Raw genomic sequence first — 19512 nt, forward strand, 5'->3', positions numbered from 1 at the left:
CCCCCTTGAGGTGCATAGAGAGGGATTTAAAATCCATTCCATCTCTCTTTAATTTTTTTCTTTTTTATTAAAAATTTAGTAAGAATTTAAAAATGAACATTGCAGTATGCCAAAAAAAACAAAAAGAGATTGTATATGAAATTGAACTTTGTTATGTGTAGTTTGATGTTTTTTTCCCTATTACATAGAACTTTTTTTTTTATTCAAATTTAAATGTGGCAGTTTCAACGTTGTTCTGCTTCTCTCTGTCCTCTTCTGTACTTCCTTTTGTTCTCTTTGTTTTGTTTTTTTGATGATTCATTGATGGGCTTTTCTTTTCATCCCGTTTTTATATTATGGTCACTACTTCCCTACTGTCTTCTTTCCTCAGAAAAGAAAAATAAAAAGCTTTCTTCATATAAGTATATCTCCCAAAAGAAATTCACACATTGTCTGAAAAATGTATATCTTGTTCTGCACCTCTAGTTCATCACCTTTCTGCCAAAAGCATGGTTCATCAGGGTTCTGGAGTTGTAATTGGCCATTTCATTTATCATAGTTCTTTCACAGCTGTTTTCTTTTACAGTACAGTTATTTTATAAATTGTTCTACTAGTTCTTTCCACTGCACCCTGCATCACATATCTTACCAGTCTTTTCAGGTTTGTCCAAATCCATCCATTTTGTCATTTCTTTTTTTCTTTTTTTTTTTTGGTTAGGCAGTGGGGTTAAGTGACTTGCCCAGGGTCACACAGCTAGTAAGTGTTATGTGTCTGAGGCCAAATTTGAACTCAGGTCCTCCTGAATCCAAGGCTGGTGCTCTATCCACTGTGATACCTAGCTGCCCCCATTTTGTCATTTCTTAAGGTATAATAATATCCCCTTATATTTATGTACCGTAATTTGTTCGACCATTCTCCAGTTGATGGGTACTTCTTTAGTCTCTAGTTATTTGATGCAACAAAAAGTGTTGCAGTAAATATTTTAGGCTCTTTTCCCATTTTTCTTTGATCTCTTTGGGAATAGGCCTAAGAGTGGTATTGTGGGTGAAAGGATATACACAATATAATGACTTAAACTCTAATGGGTAGAGCTCCAAATCACTTTTCCAGAATGGTTGGACCATTTCACAGCTCTAACAGCAATACATTAGTGTAACCATCTTCCCACTGCCCCTCTAATAACTTAGAAGTGTTTTAATTTACATTTTTCATTAGTGATTGGGAGCATCTTTTCATATAGTTGTTGATGGCTTGCCTTTCTCCTTTTAAGAACTATTGTTCATGTCCTTTGACAGCCCTTGTCAGATTTTTTCCCCAGTTAAATGTTTCACTTTTAATTCTAACTAATTTTATTTGTGCAGAAACATCAATTCATATATATTTACGTGTGTGTGTGTGTTTGTGTGTAAAATGCTTATTCTTACAAATTATATACATTTAATCTTTGCAAGAACCCTATAAAGTATAGGTAGTGAGGTATCAATATAATTTTGGAGGTGAAGAAACAGTATTTTGGAGAAGTTACTTGCCAAAGGCCACATAACTACAGAGCACAAAACCAGGATTTAAATCTTGTCTTCTGACTACAAATGTACTTTTTACTCTATACTGTACACTACTTACTATTAAATCTCTGTTTTTACTGGCTTAGAAGTTCACAGACTTCTAATGTCTCTTCTCCCACAGGTCTTACAGGAGTATATCCGACTTGTGGAAGATGTGGACACAAAGCTGAATCTGGCTACCAAATTTAAGTGCCATGATGTTGTCATTGAAGTAAGTCCCAGAAGAAAAGGGCTTCTGGGTTAAACCCTCAGTAGGCCCTTGAAGAAGAATACAAGGTGGATCATTGTATTTACTGTCCTTAATTCCCTAGTTGTTTGCATTCTGTATATTGGATCATGTGGCCTGGTGAAAATTGGACTGGAAGCCGGGTTTCCTGGGGCCTGTTTTCGGCTGCCTTGACAATTTGCTGTATATCCTCTAGTGAGTTGGTTTATGGAAAGCAAGGTTTTGGATTAAGCTAGCCAGGCTATTCTCCCCAATTTTTCTCCACATGGCTCTGTTGAGGCCCCTCCCTAATTATTATTATTATTATTTAACTCCACTATAACCACCACAAACTTTATTCCTGGTAGGCTCACTTAGGGAGGTAGTAAGAAAACAAAATAGATGGTTTATTTTGTCTTGCTGCTCAGACATATCGGGATCTGAAGGATCGGCAGCAGTTACTAGCTTACAGGTGTAAGGTGGATAAAGCGTCTGCAGAAGAGGAGAAGATTGACAGCATTCTCAGTAGTACGGTAAGCAACTTGGATTTGACTTTCTGTCAGCCTCGGGAGACAAACTGTTCACAAAAGAGCCCCCAGAGGGGTGCTCCCTCCCAAGACCTAGTTAGAACAGCAGTTGTCTGAGCAGATTGAGTAATAGTCTTTCAGATGGGTCTTGGTACCAGCAGTGTTTGGTTTGAGCAGGATTTCTTTTGAGGTTTGGAATGAAATTTAGGGTTATCTTATGAAGGTAATAGTTCCTCTGGGGGTCTTTGAGCTGGTCCTCAATTGGTGTGCCTAGGGTTAAGACTAAATTGGGACAGGAAGAAGAATCGAGGGTATTTACAATGTAGTAGTTTCAAGGTACTAGATCCAAAATGTCCAGAATCTTAATAAGTAGAACCGGGTTACAATGGTGATGACAAATAGGTAAAACAGACTACATCTGTTTAGTGATGGTGGCTGACTGGCGGAGGGACTATGACATTTAATTCTCTATTTAGATACTTTCTGGGCCTGCTCTGTGGTAATTTTCCACAACCAGGATTTTTCATTTTTATAAATTTCACCTGGGGGAGTACCAGCCTAACTAGTCCTGAGGATTACAAAGATAAATGTAATGTTCCCCTTGAACAAAATATTCTGGGAGAATTCTTTTTCCCTTTCCTTCACTCTGCCTGGAGATGTCTTGCCTTGCTATCTCTCTATAGTCTTTCTAGAGGGATACAGCTTTGCCTAAAGATTAATACTGACCAGATTCCTGCATTGTCTGCTTTTTGCAGCAAATTCGATGGAAGAACTAATTGGAAAATAGTGAACCAAGGAACCTTCCTGTTTGCCCTCTTCCTGTCCCCCAAAGAGGAGTGGGGAACTCTTCCAGGGAGAGGTACTGTAAGCCACATCATTTGGGCCTATCACCAAAAGGCAGAGCCTGTGCCTGGGACAGATCAGCACTTAGACCAGAACATCTTCAAACTGAGCCTCACACCAGAGGACACATGATGGCTGAATCTTAAAGCTGTGATTTGTGAGACCCTACTGACTAGGTGCTTTTGTGAAGGTCGAGAGGGAGGCATTTTCAAATTTGTGACTCTGAGGGCTCATTCTTGCTTTAACTGAGATGATTGCTTCAGAAAAGAGGTGCCCTGGACTGAGTGTCAGTCATCATGGAGCTGGAAGCTTTCTTGTCAGCTGGTGGTGGAACTGAATTTGGTTGGACAGTGACTATTCCAAGTCAAAAGGCAAAGACCAGATGCCTCTACATCACAGAAGCAGAACGAGGGCGCTGAAGATTTGCAGGGAATACGACAATGATGACCAATTCACGTTCATTTTTACCATGCCCTTTGAAGTAGTTTTTCCAGCAAGTGTTCCTCTGCTACACCACCTCACCTACTGTCCCAAGAGATTGTGGTAGCTTTCTCTTGCACACTGAGGGTCCTTCTTATGCTGGTGATGAGAGCAGATCCCCATTATTTCTTCTTCTCCTACCCCAGACCTAAGGCTTTGTTTAGAAGTCAGATGTAGCACCTTCCAATTTCCAGCAATGCTGGGAAATACTCTCTTTGGTTTCTCTATCCTTTATTGGGAGCTGTAGGTAGATCTATCTGGGATAGACCCAGACTTGGTCCTGCCTCTGATCTACCATGGATTGTGATGGGGGGGGTCATTTTTTTCACCCTTGGTTTTCACAGGGGCATCCTACAATGCTTGATTATTGCTCTGCACCAAGCATAGTTTCCTCTCACTCCTGTCAGAGCTCTTAATAAAGCTGTTTCTCTGCCTCCCTAGGTGCCTTCTGTTTCTTTCCTTCCATTCTGTTCAGAATGAACCTCACAACCCTTTTTGTTGGGGTGGTCCCGAGTCAGTCCCCAAGTTAGTGGTTCTGTACACCTACTTCCCCTAAAGGACAGTAGATAAGAGTGCCGGCCTGGAGTCTGGAAGACTCACCTTCCTGAGTTCAAATCCAGTCTCAGATATTAACTAGTTGTGTGACGTGGATGAGTCACTTCACCCTTCAGCTTCCTCATCTGTAAAATGAGCTGGAAAAAGAAATGGAAAAACCCCAAATGGGGTCACGAAGAGTCAGACATCACTGAAAAACAACTGAACAAAAACATACCTACTTCCCTCAAAACATGTATAGTCATTATGGAGATAGCACAACGTAGAGAAGTAGGGTGGCATAGTGGAGAGTACACGGGCCTCCGAGTTAGAGGATTCTAGTTAGCTTTGCCATTAACTAGTGGCATTCAAAAGGAAGCTAGATGACTGAAGGATTCATTCACTGGATAGAGGTTGAACTCATTGACTTCTTAGTTTCCTTCTAAATCAAAAGATTCTAGTGACATGACCCTAAGCAAGTCAGTTTATGAATCTGGGCATCAGTTTTATCTGGTCAAATGAAGGGGGCGTTGGACTGGATCATTTCTAAGGTCTTTCTTCCAACTAAAAATTCTGACTCTGGTGACCACACGGTATGTGACGTGGCAGGAGGGACAGAGATGATACACATGGATGCATAGCAAAATGCCTCACACACTGTAAGCATTTGGGGGGAGAGTTTTGGTCCAGACCTATGATCTCATCGGTGTGGGGTTCTCCATGTAAGTAAATACCCTCCACCACTATGACAACTGTTCTACAGCTTCTAAGTCTTAAGAATGTTGGGGGCACTAAGAAACTGAGTGACTTACCCAGGATCGCATGATCTATGTCAGAGCCACAGGACCTAGAGGGTTTTTCTGACTGAATCAATTTATCTGCCAAATCAATGTTTTTTAATTAGAGGCATGCACATACACCATGTTTTCATTGCATCTCCAGAAGATACATAGTCTGTCCTTCCACTTAGTCTTTGCATTGCTGGTCCTTTCATGTTTAGTTCTTCCCACCATTCCCCTAGTCTTGCCTCTAATAGCTGAAAAGGCAAGAGTCCAGTTTACTAAGCTGGTATTGGTATTTATTTCCAATTTCCAAGCAGATAGAGTTAAGTTTGATAAGCTGTTTCCATTTCAGAGCATTTTTACAAGCTGACCAGGGTGTTGACTGATCAGATCAAGTTAATTTCTTGTGGACTATGTGGGCTACATTGGGCATATTGATGGCTGGTTATTTCTGGCCTATCTCTAATACATGAGGGTAAGTGAACTGCGGGTTGTACTGATTATTCAAAGTCCTATCCCAAGACCCAACTACCTAAGCACTTATTACTCCTCATGAAGCCTATATTCCACCTCCAATTTGCTAAGACTTGTTTTTGGAGAGGTTGGCAGGGTGGTACAGTGGGTTCCCCTAAAGAGATGAGAAATTAGAATCCCTTTTGAGTTGCACTCTTAGTCTGCCCACTGCCTTAAGACTTTGAATAAGTTACTTTTTTGTGCATCAGTTTTTTTTTCCATTGATAAAATAGAATGTAGGGCTTTAGCCATTGAGGCTTACAGATCTGGAATTTTTCATTAATCTTTTGGGGACATGTGAAGAAATGGCTGGGAAATACATTAGAGGACAATATTATTAGGGTTATTTGAATATACCTAGTAGCATTTAGATAAGCCCATATTACTGTCTGGGGAGAATGTAGTGATTTCTTTGGGAAGAATTGGCCCCTTTAAGATTCAGAGACTAAAGTAATGTGGTAGCTAAGGAGTAACCATGACAACTTTCCTGGGTAACTCCAAAAGATCTATTTGGATTCTGTTGTCCAGGAGAGGAAAAGCTGTGGAGCAGACAAAATCTCCAGCTCATTACTCTGCTAGGTGAGATATGAAAGGGTCTGTATATGTCCTACCACTCTGCTCATGCCTGGATCCAAACTATATAAGGGCCTTTTGGTTCTTTTTCAATGTCATAGAAATCATGAAGTTTAATGAGAGGAGAGAGTTATTTGGAAATGTATACCGATTGTCAACTTGTTTCCCAAATGCTCAGCGGGTGGAGGAATCTGAAGAGCTATAGGCATATAGGGCATTTTCTTTTCTACTTCTCCAGGACAGAAGAGACATGGCAGCCCTGGGTATGTGAGCTCAATCAGTGATTAGAAATGTGCCAGGACCTCTGTTCATTTAGAGAACTGGATTAGACCACAAAGTCCTGAGGAACAGGATGGAATGACTAGCCCCGAATCATAAGTACTGGTGAGAGAGGGACACAAACTTAATCATTAGAGACTTTCATTCCCTTCAAGATTGGACAGTCAGACAAACTGATTACCTGTTTTGGTAGGGACAGGAAGATATGGAGACTGTAGACCTGATGAACAATCTGAAGTCCCTGCAATTTGAGCAGGGGGTTCGAGAGGAAGAGACCCCTTGGCTGTTCCTTCAGAGCCGTTCCCGAGGATTGATGATCCAAGCCTGTGCCCATGCAGCATTTTTCTGCAGACTACTCTGGGCCTTGAGGTGAGTTAGGCCCGACAAAAATCTGGACGCCACTGACAGCAGATGAGGTCCAAGACCTGATCTTAGGAGGAATTTACTTAAGCAGTGGCAATTTGCCCTTCTTGGTTTACCCCACAGCCACCATGAACCATGCTACTCCATATCCAAAGCCACTTACCTGAGATTCCAAACTAGTGGCAGTTTATATGCAGCGGAGTGGATCTGTTAGACTCAGAACCCAGCCATCAGTATGTCTCCCTCATTTGCACTAGCATGAACACTATTTTGTCACTTTGGTAAGGATTGGGTTCATTCTCTTGTCTAGAGATAGTGCTGGAGCCCTTCTCTATAAGAAAGTCCTTGGGACTCAGAGAATTAGAATCATCTAATTCAGCCTTTTTCCAAGGGTGGTGACATTTAGACTGATTTAGATGGATTTCTTTATTTGAGGCAAAAAGATCCCAAGGTTCTTGGTGTCTCCTACTCCTTCCAAGTGCCTGGGCTTCCAGGTTGCTTAGATAAGAGATGTAGGTGAGTCAGATGTCCGTTGCTGGCCTTCAAATCATGCCTAGAGTTTGCAATTCAAGGTCATTTTTTCCTTGTGCCTCAATCTTGCCCTCTATGAAATTAAATTATTACCACCTTGATGAAAGAGAATCTAGATGTTTTTCTCTGCCCTAAAGCAGTGGTATCAAACTAAAATAGAAATAGGGGCCACTAAACCATACATAAAGATCTCTATATGCTGCATATTGACTTAGAAAATCACACATTTTATATACATACATGCATATATATATACACACACACATATAGATACATGCATTTTATTAATATATCAATATATTAAAATCACAAACTACATTTTAATTTGGCTTGAGCCACACTCAAGAGGGTTGGGGGCCACATGTGGCCCACAGGCCAGTGTTTGATACCTCCGCCCTAAAGCATCTAGCTTAAATACTATGCACCCAGGCAGTGGGCATAGAACAGGGGCACAATAATGACGATTGATATGACTACAGGACCTCACTAGGTCTGGGGGGAATAATAAGAAATCAAATAGTAAACTTGATTGGGGCTTCTTTATAGTGGGGATGAGATAGGCACCTAGTTGCTTCTCAGTCAGGAGAAGAGCCCTAAGTAAATCCTGTACTTGATGTGACTATGGAAACCCAATGGTTCTATCACTAGCGAAGCACAGAGTTGGTATAGAGTTTTTTGACCATAATAAGATACCAGTAGTACTCCTTATCTAACGTTCAGACTCTGTAACTTCAACTCTTGCTAACACAATCTCAAAGTAGAATTGAAAAAGGCTTATGAATATAACAAATAGCTATTATAGTTCCTGATTATTAAATCTAGGCACTTGAGTTCTGTAGGAAAGGTCCTAAGGCCCTTATTCAGTCTTTATTTACATTCTTAATTATCACACAGTTCTATCAAGTTAGGTTATGTATTTGCTAGGCCATTTCTTAGTTCAATAACACTTCAAAAGCTGATTTCCTTAACATGGGTACTCCCTTATTCCTTCACCAGAATGGACAGATTGGCACCTCTCCACAAGGATGTTGTGGCTGACAAATATCACCTAGGCCTATTATTCAAAACCTTTCCAATTTTGTGTTGAACCTGTCAAAGTTCGGGCTTTACTGGTGTAACCTAGGGTCACATCTGTGCCATTGGAGTAGGACTTAAGGGAAAGTTTCTACCTCATAGAACATAAAAAAACAGCAGTAGCAGCAGGTTTGTGTGATGGAAGTGGGTTGTTAAGAAGTTGACCCATGTAGCCTGACTGGAAAGGAATTGAAAAATACAAAGTAGGTGCCTAACTATGCTAGAATACAGTAATAGTAATCAAATTGTGCCTAAGAAGGCAGAAATGCATACTTATGTTTAGAAAAATGCCCAACCAGAATGAGTAAATAAAAGTTTTGGATGCTAAAGGGATTCTCTTTTGTGAATTTGGAAAAAAAAATTTTATTAGCTGGAGAATTCACAGTTCATTTCCTGATGGTGCCAGATAAATGAGAAGTCATTGTAATGCATTTTCTTTGAAGTTATTTCTACATAAGGAAGCTAGATTAATGTACTTCTGGAAATGAAGTTGTAGGACAGCTGAAAGTTACCTGTGTTCTTGTTTATTCCCCCAGGAAAATGGATGGGAACACCTCAGTCTCGATGCTACCATCAGAGGAGGAGAAGGAAAACCCATATAAAAAACCCTCCAAAAGAGATCTAAAAGTGGGCATCATTGGAGGAGGACGACTGGGAAAGCAATTGGCTCTAGTGTTACTCCACCGAGCCTCCATCCCTGCCCAGAGCCTTCATATCTCCACTAGGAGGCCAGAGACCCTGAGTAAGAAGTTTGGAGGGACTAAGGGATCCTATACAGCAAACACCTTTTGCCTTCCTGTCCCCAAAATAAAATAGAAAATAATATTCTAATTTGTTTCTCCAAGGCAGGTCCCTTGACTGAAACTATTCCTGTTGCACTTTCATTATTTATGTCTCTTTTCTCTTCTGACATAATGTCAGTGTAGCTTTCTGGGTTCTTGATGCAAGAGGAAAATGCTTCCAGGCAAAGAAGTTTCTAATATATACAATTAGGTCATTGTTTTCATATTCTTAGCTTCTGTTCTAAGTTAGTGACAAAAAAAATTTGAACTTGAATTTTGGGTTTTTCTATTTAGGCCAAGCTTCCTAATCCTACATTTATAAAGCAATATAAAGAATTTGTAGGGCCATTTCAATAAAATGAATATATATTTTGTAAACAACACATATTTTTAGTGTAAACGATGGTGTTAGGATAGGAAAGTACATAGTTTAGGAAGCAAATGTTGAAAATGTTTGCCATCAACTTCTACCATTTTGGAAAATGTTATTATTTACATTGGCATATATGTATCTGTTCTCATGAGACTTTATTTACATAAATTTTGATGATTGTTCTAGAATTTATTTTTATATTTTGCTTTACTCTTTTTAGAGGCAATGTGATATAGGGCTTAACTAGCTGGGCTTAAAAGCTAGGAAGAACTTGGTTCAAGTCTTACCTATGTCCCATTGGCTGTGTGACCCCGGTAAATCATGTAACCTCTCAGTGCCTCGAGCAGCTCTCTAAGGTGTTTCAGTTGCAGAGAAAGTGCTCACCTTCATTGGTAGAGGGAATCCCTTCAATGGGGAATTTCCTATACCAGTGAAATCTAGGTTCAGTGTACTCTTTCTTTTGATAAAATTTCCCTCCATAAAAATTCCTATTACCAATATCAATAACATCTTCAGTTTTTCAATAATATTTTCAAAACTACATTATTAATACATCAGACATGAGTCTTCCATTTAAAATTTCTGCTTTAAGATAATCCGTATTGCCAGTAGAATGACATTACTGATACCACCTAGTGGTCTTATCACTCAGGAGTATCTTTTTTTGGTGAGCCAATCGAGGTTAAGTGACTTTGCCCAGGGTACTCAGTAGTATCAATGAAGACATTTTTTCATTTGTTAAAAGTTTTATCTACATTTAATAGTGTACATATTTTTCTGAAACATTCTATCTTTCTCACCTACTCAGAACCTCTCACCCCTCATCTTCTACCACCACTTCCCCAATCCTCCCTACTCATTTCCCCCTGAAAAGATCCTTTTAGGGATGACAGCCAATAAGAAACTCCTCCTTCAAAGGAAAAATTCTGAGAAGTTCTAAGTGCTCCTTGAAAGTAGGATGAGGAAGATTGATTCCATCACCTATAAAACTGTAACTGTGGAGGCAGACATTCTAATAATGGGGTTAGTGCATTGCTGCAATAGATTTTTTGAAGACAAGAGTCAGAGGAAATGACTTATGTGGGCTGATTTTGAAATAATTATAAACATTTCCTCACCATAAAATTTAGATACAAACTTCCCTGCGATCTCTGCCAAGAGGCCTAACCCAAAGTGCTTTGGTTCTCTTTTCCACTTTGTTCCTGTCAGGTGACCTGCAGAAGATGGGGATCCAGTGCTTTTACCATAACTGTTTTCTGGTAGAGTGGGCCAACTTGGTCTTCCTCTGCTGTCTGCCATCCCAGCTGCCTCATATTTGCTTGGAAATCAACACTAGAATTGCGAAGTCCTGCATTGTGTATAGCCTGGTTACTGCTGTCCCTCTGCCTAGGTAACTACTTTAGAGTCTAGATCAGTGGTTCTTAACTTGGAATCCATTGAATTTGCTTTTTAGGATAGTCGTATACTTGTATTTCAGTATAACTGATTTCCTTTGCAATCCTATGTATTTTATGCTGTGCATTTAAAAACATTATTCTGCAAGGGAGTCCATGGTATAGAAAAGGTTAAGAATCCTTGAGTCAGATGGAGTTTTCATCTAACAGAGCTATATCCCCTCTGCCTCCTTGTACTATCTGGTCCAATCTCTTACTCAAATAGAGTAAGGATTCCTTTTAAGATGGAAACTGCTTTGCTTTGCAGAAGGAGTAAGTCACGCTTTCTTAATCCTTCCATTCTTTTTAGGCATTCTGCAAAGAGTGCCCTGCTAGACTGCTTACTTCTGCGTGATGTTTTGCAACAGAATTTATTGCTAGAACTAAATGGGAACCCAAACTGTACTACTAAGTCGGATAACTAATTTATTTCTAGTCCTGAGATGGGGCCAGCTAGGTGATACCTGGAAGAGGCAGCAAGACACAAGTTCAAATCCAGCCTCACACACTAACAAGTTGTGTAGTCCTGAACAAGTTATTTTACCCCTTCAGCTTCAGCTTCTTCATCTGCAAAATAGAGAATGTACTAATACCTACTTATTAACAGTCCCAGTAATGATCATAGTCTCAGTCCCAGTCCCAAGATTGTTGTGAGGATCAAATAAGATTTTTGTTAAACACTGTAAACCTGGGGCAGCTAGGTGCCGCAGTGGATAGAGCACCGGCCCTGGATTCCGGAGGACCTGAGTTCAAATCCTGTCTCAAACACATGACATGTACTAGCTGTGTGACCCTGGGCAAGTCACTTAACCCCACTGCCTAATCAAAAACAAAACAAAACACTGTAAACTTCAATGGTGGCTCTTATGATTATTGCTGTTATTCTGTCATGCACTTCCTTTTGTTACTGCCTCTGAATGGGCACCGTGATTTTACTTCTAGGCTGAAGCAGCTGCTATGCCACACCACTATCTTGCGCCCCCAGTATCAGTGTGCTGAAAATTATATTGATATATGGGGGTCCAATGAGGACATCAAGTCTGCACTTCAAGATCCTGAGATAGTTCAGGCCACTTCTCCTTACAGCACAAATGGTAAAAGTTCACCAAGCTTTCTGTACTCCTGCAAAATGTCTCCACTCCTCCACCTGTTCTTTCCTGTTACATTCCATTATTGGGAGGAGAAACAGAACTATTATTCTCTCGTGTCCCCAGGGCTTAATAGAGACAGTCTATCAGTTGTTAAAAAGGCAACTTTCTAAAGGGAGGAGTGGGGAGCTTGACTATATTTCCTTAACTTTTTAAGAATGACCTGCCCCAGGCCAAGCAGGAACATTCTAGTACTGATAATCTGGGAAGAATATAATTATCTGTGACTAAATTGCTCTGAGAATTTAAAAAGATGTCATTCTATATCTTTCAAATTTTTTTTTAAAAGCAAGACAATCTTCTTCAGAAGAAGATTTTGTTCCTTGTAACCTAAAGAATCATTAGGCTTCTCCTGCTGGAGTATATTCTAGGCTTAGAATGTATCATAAATATTAGAGTTGGGACCCTTGACCCAGGGAGGTGATTAATCTTCACATGGCTGGTCACCTGCCTCAGCAGGTGGTCCTGGCCTCAGCTCCCTTCCTATCACTTTACAACTGGTAACTTGTATTTGCTCTCTTCATTGATACATAGGAGGAATAACTCTCAACATCAAGTGGCTGGCGGCAGTCTTCTATGCAGCCCTAAATATCTGCACGTTATGGGACATACCTTACCAACAAGGGCTAGAGGTTCTCAATGACTTGTGTCTCTCTGTGCATCCGCAGACGTGTGGAGAGAATAAGACTAATTGCCCAAGATTCATTGTTACAGACTTTGTCAACCAAGCCTTTGCCAACACCCTAAATCCTAGCAAGTAAGATGCCAGATGCCTGACATTTCTGGTTTGTCTAGTTTTCTCTCAGACTTTTGCCTTAGCTGATAATTTAGACAATTGTTGTTTCCTCTAAATACTTTAAAAGGTATAATAAGGTCTTTTTTGTCTTCGATGTCCATAATTCCCTGATGCATGCCTCTTAATTATAAGACAATAAACTACAAAGTATGCCATATTTTAATCATTATTTATAAAGTATGACCTCAAGACACTTAAAAGGTTCTATAAAAATGGAAAAGGCATTTTAAGTAGAATGAAATCGATACATTGAATAGTTCCAGCAGAATTTCTAGTACAGCTCTATATTTTAACTAGTTCATATGGGAAATAGAATATCTCACTTCCAAATGAAGGAAAGCTATCTTCCAAAGGAAAACTTCAACAGTTAAATCAAGAAGTATTAAAAAGGGGGCAGCTAGGTGGCATAGTGGATAGAGCACCAGTCCTAGAGTCAGGAGGACCTGAGTTCAAATCTGGCCTCAGACACTTGACACTTAATAGCTGTGTGACACTGGGCAAGTCACTTAACCCCACTGCCTAGCCCCCCCCCCCAAAAAAAAGAGTATTAAAAGACAGTAATGATTGCTAGCAAAAACAGCACCACTACTAATAATACCTCTGTTCTTTTTTTCAGTGTTTTCCCTTGGTTTGACTTGATCACTGTGCAACTCAAGGAAACTCCCTTTAGCCAGCACCTAGGAAAAAGTGTGACTCTTCAGGAACACTTAACTGTTCTTTACTCTGCCTCATTTGGTATCTCACTTTCCCAAGAAACAGGAGAAGAGAAAGAAGGAGAAGAGGAAGAGGAGGCTCTAGACCCATAGTCCTGAAAGTCAAGTTTTTCAGCTGCTTGGGAAATCTTCAGACTGACCAGCATGATCTGCTCCCCAGGTCAGCCCCTTAAATAGGATGGCCTTTCACTTTCACTGCTGGCAGTAGTGGCTGCTTTATTTAGCATTAGCTTGTTGGTAGATTTACAAAAATAGAAAGGTTTTGATTTATTTGATGATAAATACCAAGCCAAGAAGGTGAAACATGTCATAGTATTGTGTTTGCCAGAAACTGAGCACTAAGGAAAAGGAAAAATTGCACTGTTGGCTCTTAAAATTGTAAGACAAAACCATATATTCCCTCAATCAGTGGTGAATTTGTCTGTTGGAAATCTCCAGGATAACCTAAGCATCCTGACTCACCTAAGAATACAGTCTCTTGATACTGACTCTTGTTCAAAAGTCTAAATTTAGACAATTCCAATGTCAATATAGTTACATTCTGCAGCATCTTTCCCAAAGCAATCTATAGGAATATATTTAGAATAAGAAAAATGGATGGATTGACAACACTGTGATAAAATAAAGAGATGGGGCAAACCAGTTGACCAAGTTCTGATTCTCTTCATGCTTTTTATTTCAACTAGATAAGACTTTATTTTTGTTTTGTCCTGTCAAAAGTTGTTTCAATGAACCATTCTTTTTAAGTAGGTTATATTTATTTTAATAAGTGCAAATACATTTACTTCCTAAATGTTTTATAAATCTTTTCCCCCCAATAATAATGATAACAAAATAAAAAACAACAGTAGTAATAGTAATGGTGTCAAGGTTGGCAGACAAGATGACATGGTACAGTCTGAGAACTCAGACTCTGAAACAAAATTATTCAGTGTAAATGTAAATTTCCATGGTATTAGGTTAATCATTTACATTTTGGCTTTTGCATAATTGTGAGCCAGCCAAGCTCAGTGGCGTGATGTTAGAGCACTTTCAGACTAAATCTTGTTAGCTGAGCATGGGAGGAAATTAGCTATTTCATCCAAATGTAATGTCTGGCACGAATGCCAATCTGAGAAACAGTTTCTTCTCTCTCAGTTGGAGGAAATAATATATTGAATATTCAGCCAAATGCTAAGATTTTTGAGTAGATGTCACAGACCCTTCTGGCTTAGTATAGCCCCAGAAGAGTTTTAAGATTTTAAAAGTAAAATGGAGAAAGAACAGTATAAGTTTATGAAGCCACACTGGTGTCTTAATTCAGTTTTAGCAGCAATAGTTGACTTAAAATTTCTTCTGCGACGAAATCATAGATGGGTGAACCTTAACCTAGTTGCTATTTAAGACATGCTTGAGCAAAACTACACAGTATAGTGTATTAGGTAAACTCAAGGCCCAAATCTATAATAAACGACAGATTTCAACCCACTTGTTTCTTCTATAGCCCATTTTGTTCATACTACCAGACTGCATTACTTGAATAATACATTAAAAGCCATCATAATTCCCAATGCAATTAAATCAGTATTCTTATCTTCACTATAAAGAAGAAATAAAGTGTGATACAGCAGGCTAAATGAATCAGTAGTAGAGCTAGGAAAAGAACCAGTAGTTCTTGCTAGGGGGAAAAAATCCACTTCCTCTAAGTTAATTTAATTTGGTCTTTTAAACTAAGTTTATAGGATTTTTTCTTTCTTTTGGGGCAGGGCTCGACTTTTGGTTCTAATCCTGCTTCTTTGACAAACTGAGATAGCATCAAAACATCGGATTTTACCCCAGAATGAGCTTTTCGTTCCAAAAATAAGCCCATGTTGTCCCGGTAGGGAAGGGAAATGCTGCGACTGAATAATGGTTCTTCAATTCCAAGTAGCTCTCGTGTGTGACGTGAAATCACCTGAAATCCAAGAAAAATGTCTTTTAGGGGGACAACTGTCTTAACTTAAGTACAGCTAAATCAAAAGTGCTCCTCCTAATTTCCTAGATCTCTCTAAGCCTAAATTCTTAAGTTATTTCTGCATGAAATTATAATGATGCAATAAGTCAGAACCCAATTGGTCTGTTCTTACTGCAAGCTAACAACTTTCTAAGAGAAATTCACATATGAATGTGAAATGAATCAAAAAGCACCACTTATCAAGTTTTCCATTCCCCAACATTGGATGGTACCAGATGAGTTCATGTCTCATTTAGTTGAGCAGCTTAACAACTGTAAGGTCAGGTCATAGTGTAGGGCAGGAGCCATAGATATCCTTGTGGAAGCTCTCTATGGCCCCTACTCAAACAAAGGGCCAGCTTGTGAGAAATTCAGTCAACTTACAACTAAAAAAGAAATATCAGTTAATAGAATTAAAGAATTACTGGATTGGCAAAAACTAAAAAGTAACTTTGAAACAAGTGAACATTAAATAGTTAACTTTAAGCTAAAATTAACTTTATTCTCTATATCTGCAAAGAATGTAATCTATCCATCTTTCCAGAGTCATCCTTAAAATTTTAACTGAAATCATTTTTATTGATACCCTTTATTTTTTCATTGAATATTTCCCAATTACATGTAAAAAAATTTTAACAATCATTTTTTAAAATTTTGATTTCCAAATTCTCTCCCTCCTTCCCACCTCTCTCCACTCCTTGAAAAGGCAAGCAATTCAATTTTTGAGGTATTAAAAAACATTTGTCCACATTAGCCACATTGCAAAAGAAGACGCAAATAAAATCAAACAATAAAGATAAAAAAAATTTTTTTTAAGTATGCATCAATCTGCATTCAGAGTTCATCAGTTCTCTCTCTGGAATTAATTGTCTTGGATCATTGTATTTATCAGCTAAGTTTTTCATAGTTGAGTATCCTTACAATATTGCTCTTACTGTGTACCATGTACTCCTGGTTCTGCTCACTTCACTTTGCATTAGTTCATATATTCATATATATATCTTCCTAGGTTTTTCTGAATCCATCCTGCTTATTATTTCTTATAGCAAAATAGTATTCCATCACAATCACATACCACAATTTGTTCAGCTATTCCCCAATTGATAGGAATCATCTTGATTCCCAATTTTTTGCCACCATAAAAAGAGCTGCTATAAATATTTTTGTACAAATAGGTCCTTTCCCCTTTTCTTTGATATTGTTCAGTAATTTAAGTTGTGCCCAACTCTGTGACCCTATTTGGTATTTTCTTGGCAAAGATACTGGAGTGGTTTGCCATTTCCTTCTCCAGCTCATTTTACAGATGAGGAAACTGAGGTAAACAGGGTTAAGTGACCTGCCCAGGGTCAGACAGCTAGAAGTGTCTCGGGCCAGATTTGAATCAGGAAGGTGAGTCTGCCAGACTCCAGGGCTAGCACTCCATTCATTGTGCCATCTAGTTGCCTTTTCTTTGGTATTAATATCCTTTAAAATAACTCCCGTCACCCACTTGATATTCTACTTTGAATTTTTCACTTCCAACTCATCTTTTCAAATTCCAGTTTGAATCCAGTTTGCAGCAGTACTAATCTAGCTTCACATTCTGCATCTGGATGGGCATTTAGCCATGAAAAATACTGTCAGAATGTAATGAAAGAGGATATGGAGTGTGGTTTCAAGACTGCAAAAATTATCATTCACACTAAGAGACACAGAATTCTATATATAATTAACTTCTCTATGAAAGTTTAGATGGCTCTAAGCCCTACAGCAGTCAAGTTGTCTCTCTCCTCACATTTTACACTTACAAGTTTTTTTAGCCTGGTCAAAGATGGAAAGTGGACTCAATGGCAGTGACTAGCATGCTTGATACTAATTGAGGTATGCGGCAACTGAAATATCCAAGGGCTATGCCGAGATTCAGAGACTTTAATGAAAGTGTCACAGATTTGGTGCTAGAAGGAGGCTTAGAGGTTATCTGGTCTAGACTAACCAATTTACATTATGGGGACTCTGAGGCCCATAAAAGTTAATTGACTTGTCCAAGGTCACAAAAGGTAGTAAGCAGAGCTTGAGATCCCTCTTTTGATTTCTCTAGGTTAATCATTTTACATTTTGGCTTTTGTAGAAAAGGAAAACCCAAACAAATGTGACTCCTACCAATGCCCCGACTCCCTCTCCTTTGGGAGAGAAACCAGAACCCCCAATCCATTTTTACTCTTGAACCTCTTTCTCTCCCTTCTCAGTGGCTGTGAGCCAGGCTTCTATTATCTATTCATTAAGTATGTGCTGGTCCTATGTTTAAGGTGACTAGATGGCCAGTTTCAGACATTCTTACAGAAAAAAGGAGAACCACCACTGTCATTAAAGCAGTGGAATGCAACAGTTATGTAACCTTCAAGAATTTTATGGTTATTTATCAAAATGGCCACATGCCTACTGTATGTCATATAGTACAAATGTACTATGTTCTAATACAGAAATTAGAGGTATTGAAGAACTAACTCCCAGTTGCCTGTAAAAGGGCCACATGTAGCTTATGAGCTTCGGTCTAATTATCTGTGCTGTATAAGACAGAACTGGCACACCAAAGTATCTTCCTATTTGTGTCCTACCAAGTTTTTAGAATAAGAACTGCTTCTTACCAAGGTTCTATCTCATCAAAAGTGGGAAATAAGATCTAGTGGTTCTGATATGTCCCTCCACTAGCTGAATGAAAAAAGGTGGCTTCTTACCCAATTCACTTAACCCTTGTATTTTACTTTAAGAAGTCTCCTAACTCTTCTTGCTTGCCCACCACTTGCCCTTTCACACCAATGATGGATTAATACTCCTGATGTACAGATCCTGTCATGTCACTCTTCTGCTCAAAACCCTTCAGTGATTCTTAATACTTCCCAAAGAAAGTCTGAACTCCTTAACCTGGCATTCAAGATTCCTCACAATCTGGTATCATCCTACCTTTTCAACCTCATCTTATCCCCTTACACATATTCATATGTATTCTAGAAAAACTGGATTATTTCCATACATCCTTGTAATTTCCTTTATCTTAAGGCTGTTGCTTATGAAGTCCCCTATGCTTGGAATGCCTTCCCTCCCAATCTCCACCTTTTGAAATCCTATTCACACCCTTTACGGCTCAGCTCAAATGCTACCTTTTCTATTAAGCCTTTCCTAATTCCCAGATATTAAGCCCACTCCCAGACCCAAGACCTTGTGCAGCAGCTGCTGCACATTTTTGTCTACTGTTAAGTTACTTGTGTTTAGGTTATATGCCCCTACTAAATCATAATCTCCATGAGGATGATAGTTGTCTCTTATTCATCATCTTTGTGTCTCTCTTAGGACCTGGCATAGGGTTCTGAACAGGAAAACTGAAGAGCCTGACACTAATACACTTAGTGGTCCTGTGAATCAGTCCAACTATTCTGGAAAACAATTTGGAATTATGCTTTTAAAAAAAGCAACTAAAATGTTCATACATTTTGACCCAGAGACCTTACTACTAGGCTTATATCACAATTAAAGATAGAAATATAGATTTCATGCATCCCAAAACATTCATAGCATTTTTTTTTGTGGTAGCAAAGAACTGGAAACAAAATAGTTACCCATTGTTTGAAGAATGGCTAAACAAATGTTGGTACCATAAATATAATGAAACATCTGTGCTGTAAATAACAACGAATATGAATAATTCAGAGAAACATGGGAAAACTAATTTGAAAGGATATAAACAAGTCATTCCCCAATTGATAAATGGTCAAAGGATATAAACAGGCAATTTTAAAAGGAAGAAACTAAAGCTATCTATAGTTATATGAAACATGTTCTAAATCACTATTGATTAGAGAAATGCAAATCAAAACAACTCTAAGGTATCACATCACACCTATCAGATAGGCTAACATGACAAAAATGGATGAGGATAAATGTTGGAGAAGATGTGGGAAAATTGGAACACTAATGCATCATTGGTAAAGCTGTGAACTGATCCAAACTGTTCTGGAGAGCAATTTGGAACTACGCCCAAAGGGCTATAAAATTGTGCATACCCTTTGACC

General features: G+C 38.9%; 3 protein-coding genes across 3 annotated transcripts in view; 2 read left to right on the forward strand and 1 right to left on the reverse strand.

Annotated features, from left to right (window-relative positions):
* VIPAS39 (VPS33B interacting protein, apical-basolateral polarity regulator, spe-39 homolog) overlaps positions 1 to 4040 on the forward strand; it is a 31939-nt gene extending 27899 nt beyond the window's left edge. The window contains exons 18-20 of the mRNA XM_027844799.1: positions 1667 to 1756; positions 2179 to 2283; positions 3033 to 4040. Of these exons, the coding sequence (XP_027700600.1) occupies positions 1667 to 1756; positions 2179 to 2283; positions 3033 to 3053 (216 nt within the window). The 3' untranslated portion in view covers positions 3054 to 4040. The remainder of the gene's footprint in view (positions 1 to 1666; positions 1757 to 2178; positions 2284 to 3032) is intronic.
* A 1597-nt stretch (positions 4041 to 5637) lies between these two features.
* On the forward strand, positions 5638 to 14133 carry NOXRED1 (NADP dependent oxidoreductase domain containing 1). Its single transcript, XM_027844883.1, has 7 exons — positions 5638 to 6386; positions 6475 to 6650; positions 8786 to 8991; positions 10614 to 10794; positions 11780 to 11931; positions 12520 to 12742; positions 13398 to 14133. Exons 2-7 carry the CDS (start codon positions 6487 to 6489, stop codon positions 13585 to 13587), a joined length of 1116 nt encoding a protein of 371 aa, XP_027700684.1. The 5' UTR covers positions 5638 to 6386; positions 6475 to 6486; the 3' UTR covers positions 13588 to 14133.
* A 76-nt stretch (positions 14134 to 14209) lies between these two features.
* The window catches only part of SAMD15 (sterile alpha motif domain containing 15), a 13207-nt gene continuing 7904 nt past the window's right edge, over positions 14210 to 19512 (reverse strand). The window contains exon 3 of the mRNA XM_027844910.1: positions 14210 to 15427. Within this exon, the coding sequence (XP_027700711.1) occupies positions 15176 to 15427 (252 nt within the window). The 3' untranslated portion in view covers positions 14210 to 15175. The remainder of the gene's footprint in view (positions 15428 to 19512) is intronic.

The sequence above is a fragment of the Vombatus ursinus genome, unplaced genomic scaffold (genome assembly GCF_900497805.2).
Source record: "Vombatus ursinus unplaced genomic scaffold, bare-nosed wombat genome assembly UNPS02014945.1, whole genome shotgun sequence".
Classification (NCBI taxonomy): Eukaryota; Metazoa; Chordata; class Mammalia; order Diprotodontia; family Vombatidae; genus Vombatus; species Vombatus ursinus.

Bases quoted from the DNA above. Each gene is read 5' to 3' on its own strand.
- NOXRED1 (XM_027844883.1), top strand. From the start codon at position 6,487: ATGGAGACTGTAGACCTGATGAACAATCTGAAGTCCCTGCAATTTGAG. The intron at 10,795-11,779 runs GTAACTACTTTA...TTTTACTTCTAG, and splicing joins ACTGCTGTCCCTCTGCCTAG to GCTGAAGCAGCTGCTATGCC. The intron at 11,932-12,519 runs GTAAAAGTTCAC...ATTGATACATAG, and splicing joins TTCTCCTTACAGCACAAATG to GAGGAATAACTCTCAACATC.